This window comes from Aspergillus nidulans, chromosome III (genome assembly GCF_000011425.1).
Source record: "Aspergillus nidulans FGSC A4 chromosome III".
Taxonomy (NCBI): Eukaryota; Fungi; Ascomycota; class Eurotiomycetes; order Eurotiales; family Aspergillaceae; genus Aspergillus; species Aspergillus nidulans.
Genome location: NC_066259.1, coordinates 1,927,542 through 1,946,822, shown reverse-complemented (window position 1 = coordinate 1,946,822; position 19,281 = coordinate 1,927,542). Strand labels below are relative to the sequence as shown.

General features: G+C 50.4%; 9 protein-coding genes across 9 annotated transcripts, besides 2 other annotated features; 3 read left to right on the top strand and 6 right to left on the bottom strand.

Moving 5' to 3' along the window:
* Positions 1–4,739: part of a sequence feature (contig 1.179 1..11397(1)) that runs on past the window's edge.
* ANIA_11230 (mitochondrial 54S ribosomal protein bL34m) lies at positions 23–785 on the bottom strand. Its single transcript, XM_050611721.1, has 2 exons — positions 629–785; positions 23–552 (listed from the first exon to the last, which is right to left on the bottom strand). The coding sequence occupies exons 1-2, from the start codon at positions 691–693 to the stop codon at positions 201–203; spliced, it is 417 nt and encodes a 138-aa protein (XP_050467715.1). The 5' UTR covers positions 694–785; the 3' UTR covers positions 23–200.
* ANIA_09433 (uncharacterized protein) lies at positions 1,126–1,674 on the top strand (the record flags this gene model as incomplete). The annotated part of the gene is made up of 1 exon (XM_863722.2): positions 1,126–1,674. One exon carries the CDS (start codon positions 1,126–1,128, stop codon positions 1,672–1,674), a length of 549 nt encoding a protein of 182 aa, XP_868815.2.
* ANIA_11231 (zinc metalloprotease) lies at positions 1,775–3,587 on the bottom strand. The gene is made up of 5 exons (XM_050611720.1): positions 3,533–3,587; positions 3,274–3,456; positions 2,458–3,204; positions 2,205–2,397; positions 1,775–2,154 (listed from the first exon to the last, which is right to left on the bottom strand). Exons 1-5 carry the CDS (start codon positions 3,545–3,547, stop codon positions 1,922–1,924), a joined length of 1,371 nt encoding a protein of 456 aa, XP_050467714.1. The 5' UTR covers positions 3,548–3,587; the 3' UTR covers positions 1,775–1,921.
* ANIA_04470 (translation initiation factor eIF2 subunit gamma) lies at positions 4,222–6,003 on the bottom strand (the record flags this gene model as incomplete). Its single annotated transcript, XM_656982.2, has 3 exons — positions 5,380–6,003; positions 4,330–5,316; positions 4,222–4,252 (listed from the first exon to the last, which is right to left on the bottom strand). Exons 1-3 carry the CDS (start codon positions 5,904–5,906, stop codon positions 4,222–4,224), a joined length of 1,545 nt encoding a protein of 514 aa, XP_662074.2. The 5' UTR covers positions 5,907–6,003.
* Positions 4,740–19,281: part of a sequence feature (contig 1.78 659..353456(-1)) that runs on past the window's edge.
* Positions 6,426–8,041, bottom strand: ANIA_04471 (putative 60S ribosome biogenesis protein Mak11). Its single transcript, XM_656983.2, has 2 exons — positions 7,073–8,041; positions 6,426–7,020 (listed from the first exon to the last, which is right to left on the bottom strand). The coding sequence occupies exons 1-2, from the start codon at positions 8,003–8,005 to the stop codon at positions 6,463–6,465; spliced, it is 1,491 nt and encodes a 496-aa protein (XP_662075.1). The 5' UTR covers positions 8,006–8,041; the 3' UTR covers positions 6,426–6,462.
* Positions 8,671–13,396, top strand: eaf1 (MYB and HSA domain protein; the record flags this gene model as incomplete). The annotated part of the gene is made up of 5 exons (XM_656984.1): positions 8,671–8,680; positions 8,815–8,899; positions 9,041–11,928; positions 11,983–12,140; positions 12,194–13,396. The coding sequence occupies 5 exons, from the start codon at positions 8,671–8,673 to the stop codon at positions 13,394–13,396; spliced, it is 4,344 nt and encodes a 1,447-aa protein (XP_662076.1).
* On the bottom strand, positions 14,073–15,854 carry ANIA_04473 (putative carboxylesterase; the record flags this gene model as incomplete). The annotated part of the gene is made up of 3 exons (XM_656985.1): positions 14,073–15,379; positions 15,439–15,462; positions 15,524–15,854. The coding sequence occupies 3 exons, from the start codon at positions 15,852–15,854 to the stop codon at positions 14,073–14,075; spliced, it is 1,662 nt and encodes a 553-aa protein (XP_662077.1).
* ANIA_04474 (uncharacterized protein) lies at positions 16,892–17,732 on the top strand. Its single transcript, XM_656986.2, has 3 exons — positions 16,892–16,911; positions 16,988–17,187; positions 17,266–17,732. Exons 2-3 carry the CDS (start codon positions 17,032–17,034, stop codon positions 17,494–17,496), a joined length of 387 nt encoding a protein of 128 aa, XP_662078.1. The 5' UTR covers positions 16,892–16,911; positions 16,988–17,031; the 3' UTR covers positions 17,497–17,732.
* On the bottom strand, positions 17,910–19,137 carry ANIA_04475 (60S ribosomal protein uL5). The gene is made up of 4 exons (XM_656987.2): positions 19,086–19,137; positions 18,859–19,006; positions 18,495–18,744; positions 17,910–18,423 (listed from the first exon to the last, which is right to left on the bottom strand). Exons 1-4 carry the CDS (start codon positions 19,086–19,088, stop codon positions 18,297–18,299), a joined length of 528 nt encoding a protein of 175 aa, XP_662079.1. The 5' UTR covers positions 19,089–19,137; the 3' UTR covers positions 17,910–18,296.

Here is a 19,281-nt window from a genome sequence, read left to right as displayed (position 1 = left end):
CTATATCGACATATGTTACAAAAAGCTCAAAATGAGAAGCCCTCGTCTCCTCTAGGATTACAAAGGACTTGTCATATCACTGACCACGAAAGACGCGTGTCGGTGACCATGACCGCCTCAAACCATAAATATACAAACCGACAATCCTATAGTCTAAGGCACAAGGCTCAATAGAAAAGCGAATGAAGAGAAGGGAAAATTCACCAGCTCAAGCTCTTCCTGCCTTTAGCCCTCCGCCGAGCAAGGATCTTCTGCCCAGACTTTGACCGCAGCCTAGCCAGGAACCCATGGCGACGCTTCTGTACCCGCCGCGAGGGGTTATACGTGGCGCGTTTTCCGCCGAGTGATGCACTAGCGGAGAAAGAACGGACTTGCTGTGAGATCGCAGACCTATTCGGCAGAAGTGATAGAGTCTGTGTCGGCGCCTGGGGCTGTTGTGAATGGGGAAGGGAGAGGGTTGGTCGTGTGGTTGCGGTAGTTGCGAAGGAGAAGGGTCGGAGATGGTATTGCAGCTTTGGTTGCGAGCTGAGGTGGAGAGTGGGCGTTATCTGTCTGAACGCAAAATTTGTGAGTGTTTCTTCTTCTACCGGGTATATGGGGAGGTTGAGGTTGTTGAGATAGAACGAACTTGTTTATTGAGGACGTAGCTGCCCTGATGGCTGAGGGGACGGCCCTGCAGTGAAGGCAGAACATTGTTGGTTGGTGGGTTGGTTAAATCAGCAAAGCAGTCAAGTTCGATGTCAGACCGAGATGAGAAGCGTGAGTCTTGTTTGAGTGAAAACGAAATGTGTAGAGATTACTCCGGAGTAGGTGCTGCACTGTTGAAGCGTCAAAATTCGGTGATCAACTCCAGCGCCGGCGTGCACGTGCCACTTCCAACATCGAAACTTTTTTTTTGAAGTCTGAGACCAATTGTACGGCATCACTAGCCACTACAACTCATACTATACATATGCTGGACTACTTGATCGGGATAACCTGTTGACCTGTATTTTGTTCCAGCTTTCAGCATCTGACTCACGCCAATTCTATTCACTCAGTACAACCGCCGCATGTACAAGCCCAAGCCTCAATTCACCGAACGCCGCACAACTCACGGTTAGACTCTACGAAACAGCAGACAAAATGGCCACGCAAGACCCAACCCCACTTCCTCCCACAACAATCCTCTCTTCAAAACCCATCTCTCAAGCCGTCGCCCACGACTTCCTAGCCGCCTACCTGGACCGCGCAACCACTGACCCAGCGCTTCAACCGAACGCCGGGATTAGCGAGCACGGCCCCGTCTCACGCACAACTGCCGCCGCGCCCAATATTATACTTCACAATCTGAAGCGTGTGCAGGCGGGGCTAGCCGGGGAAGTTCTGGGGAGGGATTTGGCGATTGCAGAGATGAAGGAGGGTGCGCAGCTCGCGCAGGCACAGAGTGGGAACGATAATGCGGACGGAAAGTGGGAAGATAAGGCACAGTTTGAGCAGGAGCAGGATGGAAATCAGGTATATGATGCCAATGTCCGAGATGAGCCTGAGGGGATGGATGTGGATAAAGTTGACGACACTGAGGGGAAGGTGGCTGCAACGACCGGGACACTAGATAAGGAGGAGCGCAAGCGGCTGAAGAAGGAGAGGAGAAAAGCTGAAAAGAAGGCGAAATTGAAGGATGCGGATGAATAGACCTGGTTGTTTATGGTTTTGTCTCTTGCCTTAGGGTTTGAAAAGCACGCGGCGCATTATGGTACTAGACTTAGGGTTTCAATAATTCATGTTCTTCCTGATAATCTAACAATGTTCCTTTAACTCTTGATTCGGTTTGGCGAACCGAGAAACTGGGTATGAAAATCGGCTTTCTCTGTACAATCGTCGAAGCATAGATGAAATAAGCTAAAGCTATGACAAAAGTGTCGATTCTGAGGAATACTGCTTAGAGTTCACGGTCGGCAGCCTTGACAGGCTTTTCACTGTCTTCCTCCTTGTGGTCTGTAACTTTTCTGCCCTTCCAGCCTAGAGCCTTGAGTCTCTCAGGAAGGATGGGATGAGAGTAGTGGTAGCTGGCGTACATCCAGTCCGCATCCATAGTGCTCAGGTTCTGGATCTGGAGCTTGAGAAGGGACTGGGAGAGCTCCTCCGAGTATCCGAGGTTGACTGCAAATGCATCTTTGAATCCGTTAGTTGAGATTGCAACGCTTCTAAGACCTAGCACATACCCGCTTCAAATTCAAATTTGCGACTAAGGATATTCATCAGAAGTTTAACGACAGCATCCATAGGCGCGAGGGCGTCAGAGAAGAGGAGGAATCCAATCATAATAGGCTGTTCAGTGTGGAAGCCGAACGACTGGTAGAGTGATCTGTTATTCACGAACGCCGAGAAGAGAGCAAAGATATAGAACATGTGGAACTGTGAAAGTCAGTAAGAGATCCTCCAAACTTTTTCAATGGTAGCGGTAGCAAAACATACTTGAGCGATGCCGAAGAGCTTCGTAGTGTGGCTGAGGCTCCAGTGGCCCAACTCGTGGCTCAATACAGCGACAACCTCCTCAGGCTCACTCTTCTCAATCAAGGTATCATAAATGACAATGTGCTTCTTCCAAGGGAGACCGTAAAAATAAGCATTGCTGTGTGCGCTGCGCTTGCTACCATCGATCACATGGAGTTCCTGGAGCGGGAAGTTGAGCTTCTTGGCAAGATTCTCAACGCCAGTCTTGATCGCACCAGGTTCAAGAGGGGAAAGCTTGTTAAACAAAGGCAAAATGGCGATAGGGTAGATGGTGATGGCGAAAACCTGAACAAAGACACCAAAAAGCCAAAGGTAGTAAAAGCATGAAGTCCCAGTCTTCTGGACAATCTTCAGAACGGCGCTAATGATGGGCGCGCCCAGAACAATACCCAACATCTGGCCCTTAAGCATGTCGGATACCCATAGCTTAACCGTCTGCTTGTTAAAGCCAAATTTCTCCTCAAGCACGAATGTGTTGTAGTAGGAGATCGGGAGGGAGAGAACAGTACTTATAAGGTTAAATCCAAAAAGAAACAGGAGAGTCTGGGGTATTTCGCCCTGGAACCGAGCTGGGAGGTATTGCGCCAACAAAAAGCCGCTGAGTCCCCATAGCTTGGGGAGGACATCGCCGTAGATGAATGCGAGATTCTGAATTTGACCATATAACCCAGAGATGAAACCAAATTTTGCCTTTGCGCGACCGTACGCCTGAGAATCGTGACAATGATAGTCAGCCGAGCCGTTGCTATTCGATGGGAGACCTGATTAGGTACTTACTTGGCTCTGATCATAAACCTTTTGAGACACTTCGCCTTCAAGCACCTTAGGGGCCTTGGTTCGCTGGAGAACCTTATACTGACGGAACGAGAGAATCCCCTCAAGAATGAACTGGCCTAAAGAAAAGCCGACGAGTACGTTCTTCCATGGGAAGAAGGGGCGGTCCAGTAGACGCGCCAGTTGCTAGAAGCAATGACATCAACTCCGGTTCCTGAAGAGATATGTTCAGGATGAAAATTTTCAGGATCTGAACACTTACATCGAGAATCCACATCGTAAATCGTCAGCACAGCAGCAGGGAAGTTGCAAGGTGCTGGTAGGTTGTAGGTCCGAAGGCGGACAAAGGACAGCTTGAAATACTTGGATGATGCAGCTTTACGGTATTAGTCACCCTCCGCTGCAGCCCTGGATCGCCCTCTCGTGTTTAATGCGCATGCCTCTTAACGTATGTTTCCTAGTCATCGTCGCGAGACATACAGCATTGGAGTCTTATTTAAGTTCGTTGCATTTCGTGTCCCCTTGAATAGCTCGTCTAATTGTCCATACAAGTCGAAATCAGAATGCGATAGGCACAATATAAACAGGTTTTTTCCCACCCCTAAAGCAAAAAGCCGTCATAACTCTCATCAGAAGTGGCCGTCTCTACTTTATATTCTCCTCGTCCTCTGATCAGCCCAATCTGCCTGCCGGATAAACCTTGCCCGTTTTGCGAACCTTCAACGGATTGACCTGCATGAGAGGCCCACGCGTTCTTGTCTTTGATTTCCGGCGGGCAGAAGAGGCGACTAGTGGACCTTCAAGCATACTCTATCATAACGACGTTTGGTATAATCACTTATCACCGCACGCCTCTCCCCTTTTCGCCAGATTTCCCCTGGGGAGGGCTGCTTCCCCCCTTGCAGTCGGTCTCGGAAACCTGACCTGAGCTTGGCAACAAGTGTCTTCGAATTAGTTGACAATGGGCTCGAGGGTGTTACCACTGCTCAAAGTTAGACAGATATACTCCGATTTGGTAGATCAAGCTTGTGAGGAACGAGGAAAATGGTTTTGACTTACGCAACAATGTTGGCCCAACCAATCAAACGCCAGTGCTTCTCAATTCTTCGACTAATGGCAATCTTCTCGCCAACCTCAGTACAGGCTGGGCTAGTCAAGCTCAGCTTAGCAGCATCAGCCTTGACACCGACCACCTTCGCACCGGTAGCTGTAGAGCCGATATTAACCATGAGAACCTCGTTCTTAGCCAGCTTGGCGACCTTGGCCTGCTTGCCGTCGGCAGTCTTGACACCCAAAAGTCGGCGCAGCAAAAAGTAATTGACCTCTAGCTCTGTGTAGATAGCGGGAAGGCGCCCACGGTGACCGAGGACGAAACCAACCAGGCGATCGGCACGGCAAAGAGTAGGGTCAACACGAGTACCAACACCGATCAATCCACCGGGGACAGCGAATTTCAGGTCGTTGTGTCCGGCAAACAAAGACACAACCCGCGAGAAGATAGGGCGACACTGGATCTTGCCGTTCTCGTCCTTAGTGACGAGACCTGGTCGAATTTCGATTTCATCGTTCAACTTGAGGACACCAGTCAAAATGGAACCACCAGCCACACCACCCTTTAGCTCATCAATCTCTGCACCAGGCTTGTTCACGTCGAAAGACCGGATAACAATCATGTGAGGAGATGCCGTGAAATCGCGGACTGGCACGGGGATGTGCGAAACCAGATACTCGTTGACGGCATCGATGTTGTACTTGAGCTGAGCGGAGATGGGAATGATGGGAGAGCCGTCGGCAACGGTACCACGGATAAATTTCAAGATCGACTGGTAATGCTGCAACGCTCCATCTTCCCTCATCAAATCGACCTTGTTTTGAAGGATAATGATGTGGCTAAGCTTCATGATTTCAATAGCAGCCAAATGCTCCGAAGTCTGGGGCTGAGGACAGGTTTCGTTTCCAGCGATAAGCAAAAGAGCAGCATCCATGACAGCGGCACCTGACAACATGGTACTCATAAGAATGTCGTGACCAGGGCAGTCGACGAAGCTGTGTTGGACCTAAATTAGCAACCCCATGGCAACTACGTCAAGATAGCTGGGCGCTACGTACGAAACGTGTCTTAAGAGACGGTAGCGGCCAGAGCATCCATCTCTCTCACAGGGCGGATCAATTTCCTTCTCACTCTTATAGCTCTTGTAGCATGTCGGCCGAGGGCAAGCGGGGTTGTCGCACTTGTAGATTTTCGCGTTGGCATAACCCAGCTTGATGGTAATGTTTCGCTCCAACTCGTTCTTAAATCGGACAGTTTGAACCTCTGAAATAGCCTTCACCACCGTTGACTTACCGTGAGCGACGTGGCCAATGGTACCGATGTTAATCGTAGCCTGGCGGGCGATAATCTCAGGTGACAGAGGAGTTAGTGTAGACAGGTCGAGCGTTTCTGGGTTGGGTTGCTCCGGTAGTTCCGGTCGTTTCGGCTGAGAAACAGGTATGAAGTCCTTCTTCATCGCTGACTTGATGGGCTTCTCCTCCTGCTCGAGGGGCTCTTGGTCTTGGATATCATCCTGGCCATTGGCGTTAAGAATGGGAGACCCGGGCTGGGACTCCTCGTCTGAAAAATCGCCGTTGGTAGCCATGATTGCGCTCGACAGCGGGGTTCGCAAAATGAAACGGTGTACAGGAGAAGGTTGGTGCGTGGACGTCGAGGAATCGTAGGATGAAATTTGCTGGTTTTGCAAATCGACGGAGGCGATACGATCTTTAGGCCTACACTGGGTTTAGTGGGGGTTGGTTGGTTTTGTGCAGTGGAGAGCGAGCAGGCGGTGGGTGACGGCAGTTGTTTCTAGACACTATCAAAAGTTCCAGCTTGGCTTCTTTGATTCTTCTCAGAAATTTTATCTTATTAATATTGATAACGGTATTGATTATGAAACGTATTGATGGCTGCAGCATCTCGGTTGACCAGAGCTCGCCTAAGGTAATAATGTTAGTTGGGGACAGCCAGCATATAGTTATCGGTTCAGATGTGACTCATCATATTTCGGATGTATATTTTCACCCTAACAAAGGGATCAGCTAGTATTAAAGTAAAGTAGCCTTTATAGTTGCCTCATACTCAATCTATGGTTTACGTCTTTTAATAGTAACAGGGTATATACAACGAAATCGTCAGTAGTATTCGGAGTGCTGACCCTAATCAGCATCACTTTCCTCGCTACTTAATACATCCTCACTTTCTCCATCGGATGACTCAAAATCCTCTGGGGTGCACTCTTCAGAAGGCATCATGACGAATGCCTTCAGACAGGTTATTCGGTTTCCTGTCTCGTAAGAGCTCAAAAGCTTGCCCACTTGGATATCCTTTGTGTCACTAGACTTCTTCGCAATAGCATTGCGCAACTGGGCACCAAGCAACTGCCAAACACGCACCACACCCTCGCTATTTGCTGTAACTACAGCAAAGTCATCATCATTGATTCCCGGCTGGCCCTTCAAATTTAACAACTCAAAGCTCTTCACCCTCCCTGGGTATCCTTGAGATTTGCCACCAAATTGAGCAACTGGCTCGGCGTATGGAATCGACGAATCGTCACCGTCGTCCGCTTTCCGTACGTTCCTAGTTGAGTAGAATATGACTCTGCCATCTTCCGTCGACACTGCAAATAGTTCCTCATCGCCCACTGATGTGTACTTTATTTCATGCAACTTGCTTCGCGGTCCTGGGAAGACCCTGCAGATCGGCGTTGAATCCTGTGACCGTGTTAGAAAGCTTGACCTAGAAGCCTAGTGGTAGAGCGCTCACAATGCCAAAAAGTACTGCTCCCCATTCGAATGCCACAGCGAACTCTTCTCCCGCTGCATTCCAAACAATTTTTCTTCCTTCGCCAGTGCTCCACCGGCCCTCCTTCACACTTTGCAAGATCTCCCTGTCAAAGTTCAGTACCCCAGCCTTCTTTCCCGTAACCAAGTTCCAGAGCCGCATACACCTCTCTCCTTTCCCAACACTTAGCATCAGCTTCATACTCGGGTGTACGGCAAAATCATTGATGCCAGATGGAGAGCCTCCAGGAGGAGCGGTATCACCACTAGGTCTGCCTTGAACCTTGGGATGAGGAGCTTTAATCGTAGAAACAACAGTCAAGTCACGAGTTCTACTAACAGAGATGGTGTTATCCTCTGCAGCTGCCAATAACTTCGATCGTGAAGGAAAACTAAGAGAGGTGATAGGCGCAGAATGGTGTAGCAAAGCTCCGAGTTCTCTGTTTTTAGGATTCTCCAGGATTTTGTTGCCGGCGAGTGTAGGGACCGTGGGATAGTGCTCGCTCACTGTAGGAGGCGCCGCAGACAGCGAATAAAGGTTGATGCGTTCATCTGTACCGCCACTAGCCAATATGACTTTCGGAGGCTCTGTAGAATCTGCTTTGGGCAACGGGGACAGGGCTAAGCACTTGATCGCAGAGGCATGGGCCTCGAATAGAAAGGTATCCACGAATTGAACGGGTGATCCATCATCTGAAGACTTCTTGAGACCATCGGAATAGCAGGTTGAAGGAACTGATGCCGTAAATCCATGTAGGATTCGCTCATATGAACCAGTAACTATCTGCAACGTTATGGCGGCACTGTCGGTTTGTTCGGAGGACGAAGGTCCCTTTGATTTCGTTGATTTGGCAATCTTCGACGGTTGTGCCTGCTGAAGCTCTTTAGCCACCTCGTCCCTCTTGCGTTTGGCCATCTCTGAAGTCCTATTGAGCACAGAAAAGTTAAAAAATGAGCTCTTGCTGGTCAGCGGCTGAGCATCAGAAACGCGGGCAACTTTTTTTTCTGCCAGACATTCCTGCTCTGTCAAGGCGGTAGGAAAAGCTGGGGCGCCGGTCTTGGCGTTCATGCTCAAGCCAGTAGCTCAATCTCCATCACGTTAACCACCTCAAAACCTGATTATGGCAAGGGCAAAAGGCTGGATTGCTCGTTCGCATATTATTTCGCAATGTCCGGGGCATGGGCTACAATAGAATAAACGCATCTCCCCCCTAAAATAGGGAATAACTAGCCGTAAAATAACATAATAGTCAAACATACCTCCAATACCAAGGGTTCGCCCATACCTGCTTCGCTGCTCCGGGTACCCTTCCAAAAAGCTTTGCAGTCAACCAACCACAACTCGACTCCCTTCCCATCACCACGAACCCTCCCCAAAAATCCCTTCACAGTGCCATCTCTGTGTTGACCATCTTGCATCGCAAAACATCACAACCACAACCATTTCATCATTTCGGAGCGATTTTTCCCCTCTGGATGACTTCGCTCAACCTATCTTCCTCATTTTCAGCGCGTTAATCGGATGTTGTGTTCTTGAATTAGACTCGATGCTCCGGGAAGAGCTTCTTCGGTCTAAGCAAGATGAGATCGCGTGAGTATTATCTATGAATGATCAAGTCTACTGAAGCGCATTTTGCGATTTGATTCCATCGCTCACTGGGACTTTTAGACGTTGTTTGTTGTCGCGGAAGCGTAAATTGAGCGAGCTTTACTTTGCGACCGTAGGATACGCGGGCGCGACCGAGACTTTCGCCGACTCCGCGTATCGGGAAAAGGAGCAGGCGTTTCTCGATGCGAACGACATCACAAAGTAAGTTCACCCTAATTTATCGGTCATAGTTCAGTTTCGGACCCATCTTCTTGCCTTTCGTTATTTCCTCTCCCCCCCCCCCCCCCCCCTTTCTCTATTTATCCTAAATCAGACGGTTGCGATTTACTCACTGCTCTCCAGAGGACGTTATTTCAACGAAGCCACGCTCCCAGCACTACGCAGCTATGCGGTTCCCCCAGTGCGAGAGACGAAAGTAGCTTCCTTACCTGTACCCGCAACAACCCCAGCGAGCCCCAATGTTGCTCCGGCTCCGGCGCTGCCGCAAGCAGAGGCTCGCGCGTCCGAGGTGGCTTCACAAGGAGCTTTGGATGCTGAGACGCAGAGAGTCACAGCGCCGCATCCAGTAGAGAAACACCCATCTTACTCTGGCCCTCAACCATCCGATAGCAGAGCCGCACCTCAACTAGCTCCTGGGACAACTGAAATATCGCAGAAGGCTGATGGACCAGCTCCAGAAGTAAGACATGCTGCTCAGAACCTGCAACAAGGACAGAAGGCAACCTCCTCTTTGCCAGATACTCCTCGCAGCTCCCAGGACCCTAGCGATGCTACAGTTCGGGCCGATCAAAAAGACGCAACAAAAGCGATTCCATCCGCTCAGCCAGCCATATCAACACCGAAACCCCAACATGATCTTCCCGCATCTCCCCTTCCAGGTCGCCCTGTGCATGTTACCGACCAGCCCCTATCCCCCGTCTCATCTGCTGGGCCGTATTCGAATAACACCCCCGCTCCAACTGCTGCATCCCCGGCCACAAGCACTACTGAAGACGTCTCAGCTGAGAAACTTCCAACACCTAAACGAATAGCAGCTACTCAAGAACGATCAAGCTTTGTTCCGACAACACCAGATGAACAGCTTCGCTTCGAAGAGGCGCAGTCTCTCCAACAAAATGCTCTCCTGGTCAGTCAGGTCAAAGACGGTGCTGGCACCGGGCCCTTGACAAATCAGGTTATTTCCGAGGACCTCCCGTCGACTTCAACCACAGCAAACGTGGCAGAAGGTGCTTCAGAACAAGTGTCCAAAGATTTGCTACCGGAATCCAAAATGCCGGAATCAACCCCTGCTGCTATAGTAGAGTCCAAATCTCAACCACAGTCACCACTGGGTCAAGCGTCAAGTCAGGCTGAGACCGTCGTCAAGGATGTAGCGCCAGGTACGCAACTTACAAAGAAAACAAGTTCATCCCCTCATCCGGGACCGCCACCAGAGAGAATGACAACTAGAGTATCGTCCGGGGCGATTCGGCACAAGTCTGTATCCGAGATTTTAGGCGAAGCACCAAAGACACCTGTTTCGCCTATTGAAAAGCCGCACACGGTTGAGAAGCCTACTGATTCGGCCCGGGCTGGCGTTTATGATTCCACGGACTCTGCAAAACTACGCCTTAAGGACAGAAGAGCACGCGAGAAGGAAAGAAACAAATTCTCTACTGTTGTCTTTCCGAAACAGCAGCAACAACCGGATAAGGATGGCGACATGGATCTTGTCCGCCAACAATCTGGCGCTTTGATCAAGTTAAATGAAGAGCGGGATTATCTCTTCACGTTATTTCAAAACAAGGCTTATGCTCCACCCCGTGGTACTGCCTTGACGGCTCTTCTTTCTTCTGCGCATAAGACTTTAACCACGAATAACTATCTTCTTGATTATCAGGAACAGATGGATTGCCGTATACTTCGCCGCATCTATGATCTTCAGCATGCTAACAGATGGCCACTGCGCCAATTGAAGCGCTCTGCGGAACCACCGAGGCAGGCAGCTCACTGGGATGTTCTGTTAGACCATATGAAATGGATGCGGACAGATTTCCGGGAAGAACGCAAGTGGAAGCTTGCTGCGGCAAAGAGTTGTGCAGATTGGTGTGCAGAGTATATTCACAGTGACCCCGAATCTCGGTCGATGTTGCGTGTTCAAGCTAGAATTCCACCAAAAGATTCTCCGTGCAAGAATGGACCGCAATCTGCCACAATGGTTTCCCCCCCAGCGGAATTGGGCAACGACGCTATGGAGATTTCACACCCTACGCCAGACTTGGTGCCTTCAAGTGAGGAGGATTCGGTCAGTGAAGGGTTTCCTGATGAGCCACGACATGGTTTACAGGACACAGTCGCTCCGGCTGCTATTTTTTCCCTGGGTTCTGATGAATTTACATTCTCGCTGGACATGACCCCAACGGCGCAGAAGCTTCTGGACGAGTTACCCATCTACACACCTGTTCAAATTGCCCCAGATACGAATCTTCCAAGGTTCAAAGACCTCCCAGATGCGTCGTGGAAGACTGAAATTCTTCCCGTTTCTAAATACGCTCGCGGAAAGATAATGTTCCGCGAGGATGAGCCGGCAAGGAAACGTAGTCGCTATGACTATTCGCAATACAGTTCCGGCTCTGAGCATCCCGTTGTAGAACTACCTCCTGAGCAAACCAACGTCGCCCTATTTCAACCCGAAAACAGGCATATCCGCGATCGCATTCACCCAGCTCAACCTTTCAGACCTCCTACCGAATATCCTATGCCTTCCCTTGGTTTCCTGGAATCGAGACAATCTTCTCAATGGACTTATGCTGAAGACGAGGAACTTCGCAGTCTTGTTGAAGAGTATTCCTATAACTGGTCACTGATATCTAGTTGTCTTACTCCGTCGTCCCAGTTTACATCGGGCGCAGAGAGACGAACACCATGGGAGTGTTTCGAGCGGTGGGCAGGAATAGAAGGGTTGCCTTCTGACATGTCTAAGACGGCGTACTTCAGGGCCTACCATCAGAGAATTGATACAGCTCAGCGTAATGTTATGGCGCAGCAAGCTGCAGCCCAACAGCAACAGCAGCAACAACAACAACAGGGCAGTAACGGTAACAATCAACAACCGATGCCTTTGATTCGCAGGAGAGGTACTCAACCTATTCGGGTGGATCGAAGAAGGTCTTCCAAGCACCTAGCGCTTCTCGATGCTATGAGGAAATTGGCTAAAAAACGGGAGACAATTCTGCAAAAGCAGCAACATGGTAAGCAAAAGTCAATCGAGCGCCTTGGAAGATGCTAACTTCATTTCTATTTAGCTTCGCAGCTTGCTTCGTTAAGAAAGGTTAATGAAGCCAATCAACCGAAGCCTCCAATTTCATCTCCCGCTGAATTCAGCCGTCTAAAGCATGAACGTGAACTCAAACTTCAAGAGAGGCAGGAGCAATACCGCCAACAAATGATTGCTCAACAGAGGGTGAGTTTCCATTTAGCTTTCTCCATGGTCAACTCGGCTAATGTGGTGTTAAGGCGAGCCTCGCGGCCCGTGCTGGTCAAATGCCTAATCAACAGCAAATGATGAATGCTCCTGGACGAGCTCCAAATGCCATCCCCCACAATCCAAACGCTCCTCCTGTTTCGACCAGTACTGCAAATGGTCTACCAAATGGAATATCCAACCCATTGGCTAACGGAATGCCAAACGGACTCCCACAAAATGTTGGAGTCAATCAGGGTAGGCCTCACGTTCAGGGGATGCATGGAAGTGGTGGACCTGTAAACAATCATATATCTCCAAATCCCATGGCTATGAAAATGATGCCGCAGGCTAGCATGCAGCAGAACAATGCCCCCCGTCCCAACATGGCAATGCAAGCGTCGCCGGATAACGCTCGGGTGATCCGAGAGGCTAATCGCCTCCAAGAGCAACAGCGGATCCTACAATCTAGACAGCAGCCTTCCCAGCATCCGCTTCAGCAGCAACAACCGCCGCAGGCACAGAACCAGCAGCAGCAACTCCCTCAACAGCCTCAGCAAGCTCAGCAACAATTTCATGCCCAGCCTCAGTTTGTACCTCAGGGATCCAACTCTCCCAATCTGAACATGCCTACTGTGAACGGTACCCCAAACAATCCGGCCATGATTGCAGCACTCCAAGCGGGAGGCGGAATGCAGAGTCCGCCCTTCCACAACTCTGCACCTCAAGGCGTCTCTACACCTTCTCCACGTATGGGTCAACCGAACACCCTATCTAGTGGAGCTGTTCCAACAACGATTAGCACGATCCAGAGCCAGATCCAAAGGAGCAATCCCAACATGCCGCTCGAACAAGTCAAACAACTAACCACGGAACGACTCCATCAGTACCAGCAGCAACAGCAGCAACGGATGTCTCAGGTTGCTATGAATGCAGCGGCGGGTAATTTGGGCGTGCAGCCCAATTATCAGGTCTCACATGATGGGAATTTTCAACCTCAAAGTGGCATGAGTGGTGGTCCGAACATGCAAGTTCCCCAGGCGCAGGGCTTTTCTCCAATGATGCGTGTACCCCAACCTTCCCAGCAAAACCGGATCGGTGCTGGAGGCTCCCCTGCTATGGGCGTAGCTGTACCGCAACAAAGCCGGAGCGCGACCCCGCAAACACAACGCAGTGGCAGCATTCAGACTGGTACAATCGCAGGAGCGAGTAAGAGCCCTAACACTCATTCTCAAACTCAATCTATGGGTGCCTGAATGGATTACCTATCGGACCCCCGGCCCTCCGACATGATCTACGTCTCTTCGCTTGTAAATATTATCCTTACCAACTTTTATTTCACCTTTTTCTTTTTTTTTCTCATTTTCACATCTTCTCACGACCTGCGATACCATGACCGTGCAACACTGATCCTCTCTAAGAGCAAACTACTACCCACTACTGTTATACGCCGATCCCATTCATGTCCCTTCACCTCCCCCTCTGTCTTACCCTGTCTCGCGCGAACCCTCGACTCATCTTTACCCTTTCCGTCTTCTTGGACGCCAGTTCAATTTCGGATTCTAATATGCATGAGAAGTGAATTGAACCTACTTAGGGTTCTTGTTGTATCACTTGTACCGATAGGGCAGCCACGAAACTTAGCCATGTATCAGGATGGGCGCTTGGAATAGACTAAATCCTAGTAAAGGAAGGACTATATGCATGTTATCACATTACTTAGAAAACTTGCCAATCCTATTATTGTGTATTCCGTGCTCATAAACTACAGATTTGTTCTATTCGAAATACGAAATGTTGTCTGCCTGTCTACAGACAGCACTAATGCAATAGGCCTCTGCCGTCTAGATTCTATTGAATATGAAGTCAGTTCTTAGCTGTCAAACTGCCTATATGGTCCTAGTGGACAACAACCATGGCACATCCCAAGCCCTAAAGCCTAGCTCCGCCCTTCTCAACATCCGCAAAGTCCGCGACCTCCCTTAGCGCCCTCCAGGTCCTTACTGCCTCGTCCCAGAGCCCGTCGCGCCAAATCTCCACGGTTCCATCCGGCTTCAACGTCCTCATCTCCCTATGATTACTGGCCCCCCACCCCAGCTCCTGCTCCCCACGCACAAACTTAATGAACGGATCGATGACCGCATTCCTGATAATCTTCTTCTCCTCGGGTAGGACGATCTGCCCATTGCCCCAGAACCAGATATACTGGTCCGTAGCGTGTGTGACGCCCCATCCCGGTGGAGTAGAGACGTCCGCGCATTTAAGACGATATTCCATGCGGTAGCGGTGGATGAGTTTAGAAACTCTCTCGCCGAGATTTGGCTCTCTGGGCCTTATGGGATTGGTGAGCGCGTAGATGAATCCGCGCTGCATACGGTGGACCTGCATGTCCGCGTAAATTCGGCCAAAGGCATCGGATGACCAGTCCTTGCAATCTGCCGGTAATGTTCTGTTTGGGTAGTATATCCTCATAAGGGCGTCGACGACGGGCCGGGGGTAATCCGCCAGCAGCCTAGCGCGCAGCGAGCCGAGCGTATTCTTGACTGGGGGGCGCCATGTGCCGTAGAGGAAGTGTTCGTCACGGCATTCGCCGGTGATGATATGGATGTTGCGAGCGAGTAAGGTGGATGCGAAGGTGCCGTTGTCGAGGGTGTGGAAGAGGTTATTAGGGATGAAAGCGTTGTCGGTTGTAGGGCGGAACTCGTGCAGGTCTATACTTGCAGCAGCGGAGAGGAGGGTTGACGAGGGGGTAGAGCGGAGGCGGGAGAGTTTTTCGGCTGGGGACAAGGAGATTGGAATATTGAGGGCCGAAAGGAGCTGGTTAAACTGGGTTTGGGCAAGCGTGGGGGATTTAGGCTGTACAGTGAAGGAATTAGACCAGATGCAGGCTCGTCTGACAAGGGATTGAGACTCTGGGAGGGTTAGATCGTAGGCTAGTTGGTAACAAACAGAGTATGCGCCTGCGGAGTATCCAGCAAGCGTGAGCTGAGAGCCGTTGCCGCCAAATAAGCCAATGTTCTCTTTGGTCCATTCGAGAGCCATGCGTTGGTCCCAGAAGCCATGGTTTCCGGCGGTTTCGCCAACGGAAGTGGCGTCTTGTTCTAGTTCTGAGGAGTAGAGAAAGCCGAGAGCATTCAGACGGTAGGCTGGCATGACGATAATGGCGCCAAAGTCTGTCTCACCCAGGAGGGCCGCTGCGGAAAAGGAGTTTGGGGTACCGAATTGCAGGAAACCCCCGTCTAGTATCCCATTAGCTCTGTATTTGTAAGGTGAAACGGTGAAACGGTTGAGTACGTACGTATAAAGACAAGGACAGGCCATCCTATGGAGAAGCTTAGTATAGACCCGAGAGCTTAAGAGGCGAGATGAGAACTGGTACGTACCGTTTGCCGGAGGATCTCCAAAAGGAACCCATATATTACACTGAAAGCAATCCTCGTGCGCAGCCTCCGAGACCGGAGACTCTAAGAACGTTGCTTGTGGACATCTGTTTGTAGCACCGGGGCATTGGAAGGGACGGTCCTTGGTGCCATAAATATAGCTCGCGGGTAACTTCTGCGCTTTGCGCCACCGTTCTGATGGAGGCAGAGCGTAGCGGAGACCGCCAAAGTAGCGGCACAAAGGAGCATTCGATGACTTGGACAAGATGGTGCACCCCTGTATATAGCCTCTAGGGCCGAGAGACTTTGCATATGGCTGCTGGATGGTCTCCATGGTTCGTCGCTTGTAGTTCCGTGGCTTTGGGAGGCTTTTCTAGTGTTACGGCCGGGGACCGTCGGACAGTGGGGTTAGGGCTGCCTGAGCTCAGCTCAGCCAAAATAGGGGTATCGGCTCAGCTTGGATGACGCCGGTATATCATCTGTCAATGCGGAGGCCTAGGAGATGAACCGGGCAGATAGGAGAGGGCATGAGGATAGTGGAGTATTTGGAGACGAGCTGATAGCATGCGGGGAATTGATTCGGCTGCGGCCTCGATGGAAGGTCCGCAGGCCACGTGAGGTTGTCTTTTGAACAACATCTTTCTACATGAGAGGAAAGTGAAGAATTGACTTGAACAGCCACCTTTCTCTTTCTTGTGTTTCAAAGTTATTTTACCCCGTTTGCTAACAGTATCTCGCCGACCTCTTCATAACATATGCTCCGGTCGGGGTAGCTTAGATGTGCTCCTGGCCACTGACCAGCTTAGAAGCTCTAGCAGTGACCTGCAAGCTGCAACCAAGGTATGTACTCCAGAGTAAGCCCTGCAGGTTTGAGGAAGCATAATTAGCGGGATTAGCCAGTTTCATGGCTAGCGGCCAGTTAACCACCCTTGGCTCCTCTTCGCCTCGAGAGTTCCGTCCTTTATGGCTCCCCGCACTTGAGGAGGCCGCTTGACGTCAGCTTCATTTCGATTGGAAGCAGAAAACATCATGATCTGTTTGAAGCGGCACCGCAATCCCACCATGGCTTGCCATCCGATGATTAATACATGAAGTCTGACATGGCCGTGGATCTAGGCCGCTGGTCAGCCCGGGGTCCGTGGGAGCTCTTTGCCAATCAAAAGCTCGAGAAGAGCTCGATGACTGGGCGCTCAATCCGTCACTGGAGCGGCCCAGACACTCCGCTCTTGAGGATACGGTAGAGGTGTGTTCTATTATCCAAGGTTTGTTCCACAGCATTGACTTACGAGTTGTCTGCCTACCCCTCTTCCCACATATAAGGTCACAGTCTGCCCAAGGAATGTATCCAGGAATAGTGAAATTCATCATTACGTGAGAGCACATATTATCAAGTGAGCACTGCTATTTCCAACCGGCTTTCTTTCATATGGGCACATATGTTTGGTATCATCAACTGACTGAACCTAGCATACATCTCTTGTCTACTGTTCGATAGGTCACAATAAGAAACAATGGATAAAGATAAATCACCTCGCCGCCATTGGCATGGTAACCCTGGCGACCGCTATGAACACCATAATGTCTGGGTGAGAGGAGGTGCGGCTTCAAGCTACAGACGACCTTCTTCAGCCTCCGCTTCGGATGTATTTGGGGCAACTGACAGACGGGTATGTCATTCGAATCAAACCCATCCGTTTCTCGCTCTCTTCTGCAAGAGGCATACTAAAGCTGCCACCCCATAATAGTCCTCCAGTGCATCTGAGGGAGACGCTGGAGCACGCAGCCCTCCTCCTTCCCTGGGGGAGCGAAGGAGGTCCAGCGGCCACGGCCCTTCGAGCTTGTTCGAGAGCCTGACTAGCCAGAAGCGCAATTCGAACGACGGCGCCTTCGCGCAACGCAGACAAAGCTGGAATGAGCAGGCTCGACCTGGTGGCTATTTCTCCAAATGGTGGTCTGAGTATATTGGTGGTAAATAGCGCCGAGATGTAGTTGTAAGATTGTAGGCCTGTCTGTTGCTATAGGCGCAGGACCCTTAGGATGCTCATATTCATCGTGTTGGCGCTGGAAGCCTTGCAGCAACATGGGTCAAAACGAGCACATGGAGCGTTGACGCCTGAGGCTTTTGATGCTTTATGCTTTTACTGAAATCTATTTGCATCAGTTTGTCGAATAATAAATAGCAAATACAGTCCTTGACTTCGTGTCAACCAATGGTAATCTTCAAGCACCAGTAGACTGTAGTTATCGGATAATGGTGTTCAAAGTTCGTGGCTTGCTTAGTGCTTTCGAGCACTCGGTCCATAGTTCCAGGATAAGGCCGCGGCTGCTAGGGAAGACTACAATGCCGAAGGCAGTTCTACATGTTTACAAGATAGCTAGCACCATCGATGCCAACGGCACAAGCTTCGGAACCTAGCCTGACACTACGTAAACCACGAGTCGTGATAAGAAAAGAGAACTCAAACCTCAATGAGATCGAGTCTCACGGCCAGCGAAACAGGCATGGACCCGAAGAGGATACGCATGCACAGCATCATATCATACTTTTCATCAATGGTTATGCGGAAATCATCACCCTTCGTGAAGCCTTCATTGAGAAAAGTGGATGCGTTTTAAACAGTTTGGTAGTTTGATATTCTAGCACGCCTATATCTCATGCCGTGGTAGAAGACAGAGCGAATATCATTCGAGAGAACGCCCGCCAGAAAAATTTTTCCCTTGATTGATTCATAACAGTCCACCGCTTGACGAAATCCCCGGAATTAATTGACATAATTTACCGGATGATACCATCGAAGCGCTGCTTGAACCACCGCATAGTCTCGGTCTGGTTGATACGGTGGCTGGCACCGATGGTGGACTTGCAGCGGCGACGCTTGGCAACGCGCTCACCAGGGCGGGTCCTGTTTCCTTGTATCAGTCCTGATAGCCTTGCTAAGAAGAGAGCTCATGGCCCGAAAAGTGTCCAACTCACATGCAGCAGTAGAAGTCCATGCCGTAGATACCAATGTTGGGGTCGTACTTGATACCAAGATCAATGTGCTCGCTGATACCGAAGCCGAAGTTACCGGTCTCGGAGAAGTTGCGCTTCCTCAACTCGTACTCCTTGACCTTGAGGCCGCGCTCGAGGATCTCCTCAGCCTTGGGGCCACGGACGGTAACGTGAACAGCGATCTTTTCGTTACGGCGGATACCGAAGGTACGGACGGTGTAGCGAGCCTTGCCTATTGTGCAATTCAACCTCGGTCAGCCAAATAGTCCTTTTCCCATAAAAGTTTCCCTCTTCGGTCTCCTCCTTCGGTTTCGATCGGGGCTTAGCGAAAATCGGGCGTCCTTACTGTAGACAGGAGTCTGACCGCTCAGCTGCTCGAGCACCTTAGCAGCACGGGTAAGTCTGTCACCGGACTCTCCGACACTGATGTTGAGCACGAGCTTCTGGACGCGCAGCTCGCGCATGGGGTTGGCGCTCTTGTCCTTGGCTTCCGACTGCATTTGGCGTTCAATATTAGTTTTCGGACTGATATTACAAAATCGAAGAGCTGTTGGATTGAGTGATCGAACATACCATGGCGACTGATTTGGCGTGGACTGGTCGACGTTGAATGGAAGAATCTCAGGGAATCTCGAATCGGAGGAAAGTTGTGTGAAGTTACTGTGGGTGGATATGTGGGAAGCGAGAGCCCTTAGCGGCTTGGCAATATCGGCTGGCGCTTAACCGCGGAGCCGCGCGCTAAAATCACGGGTCACGGTACCCGCAGACC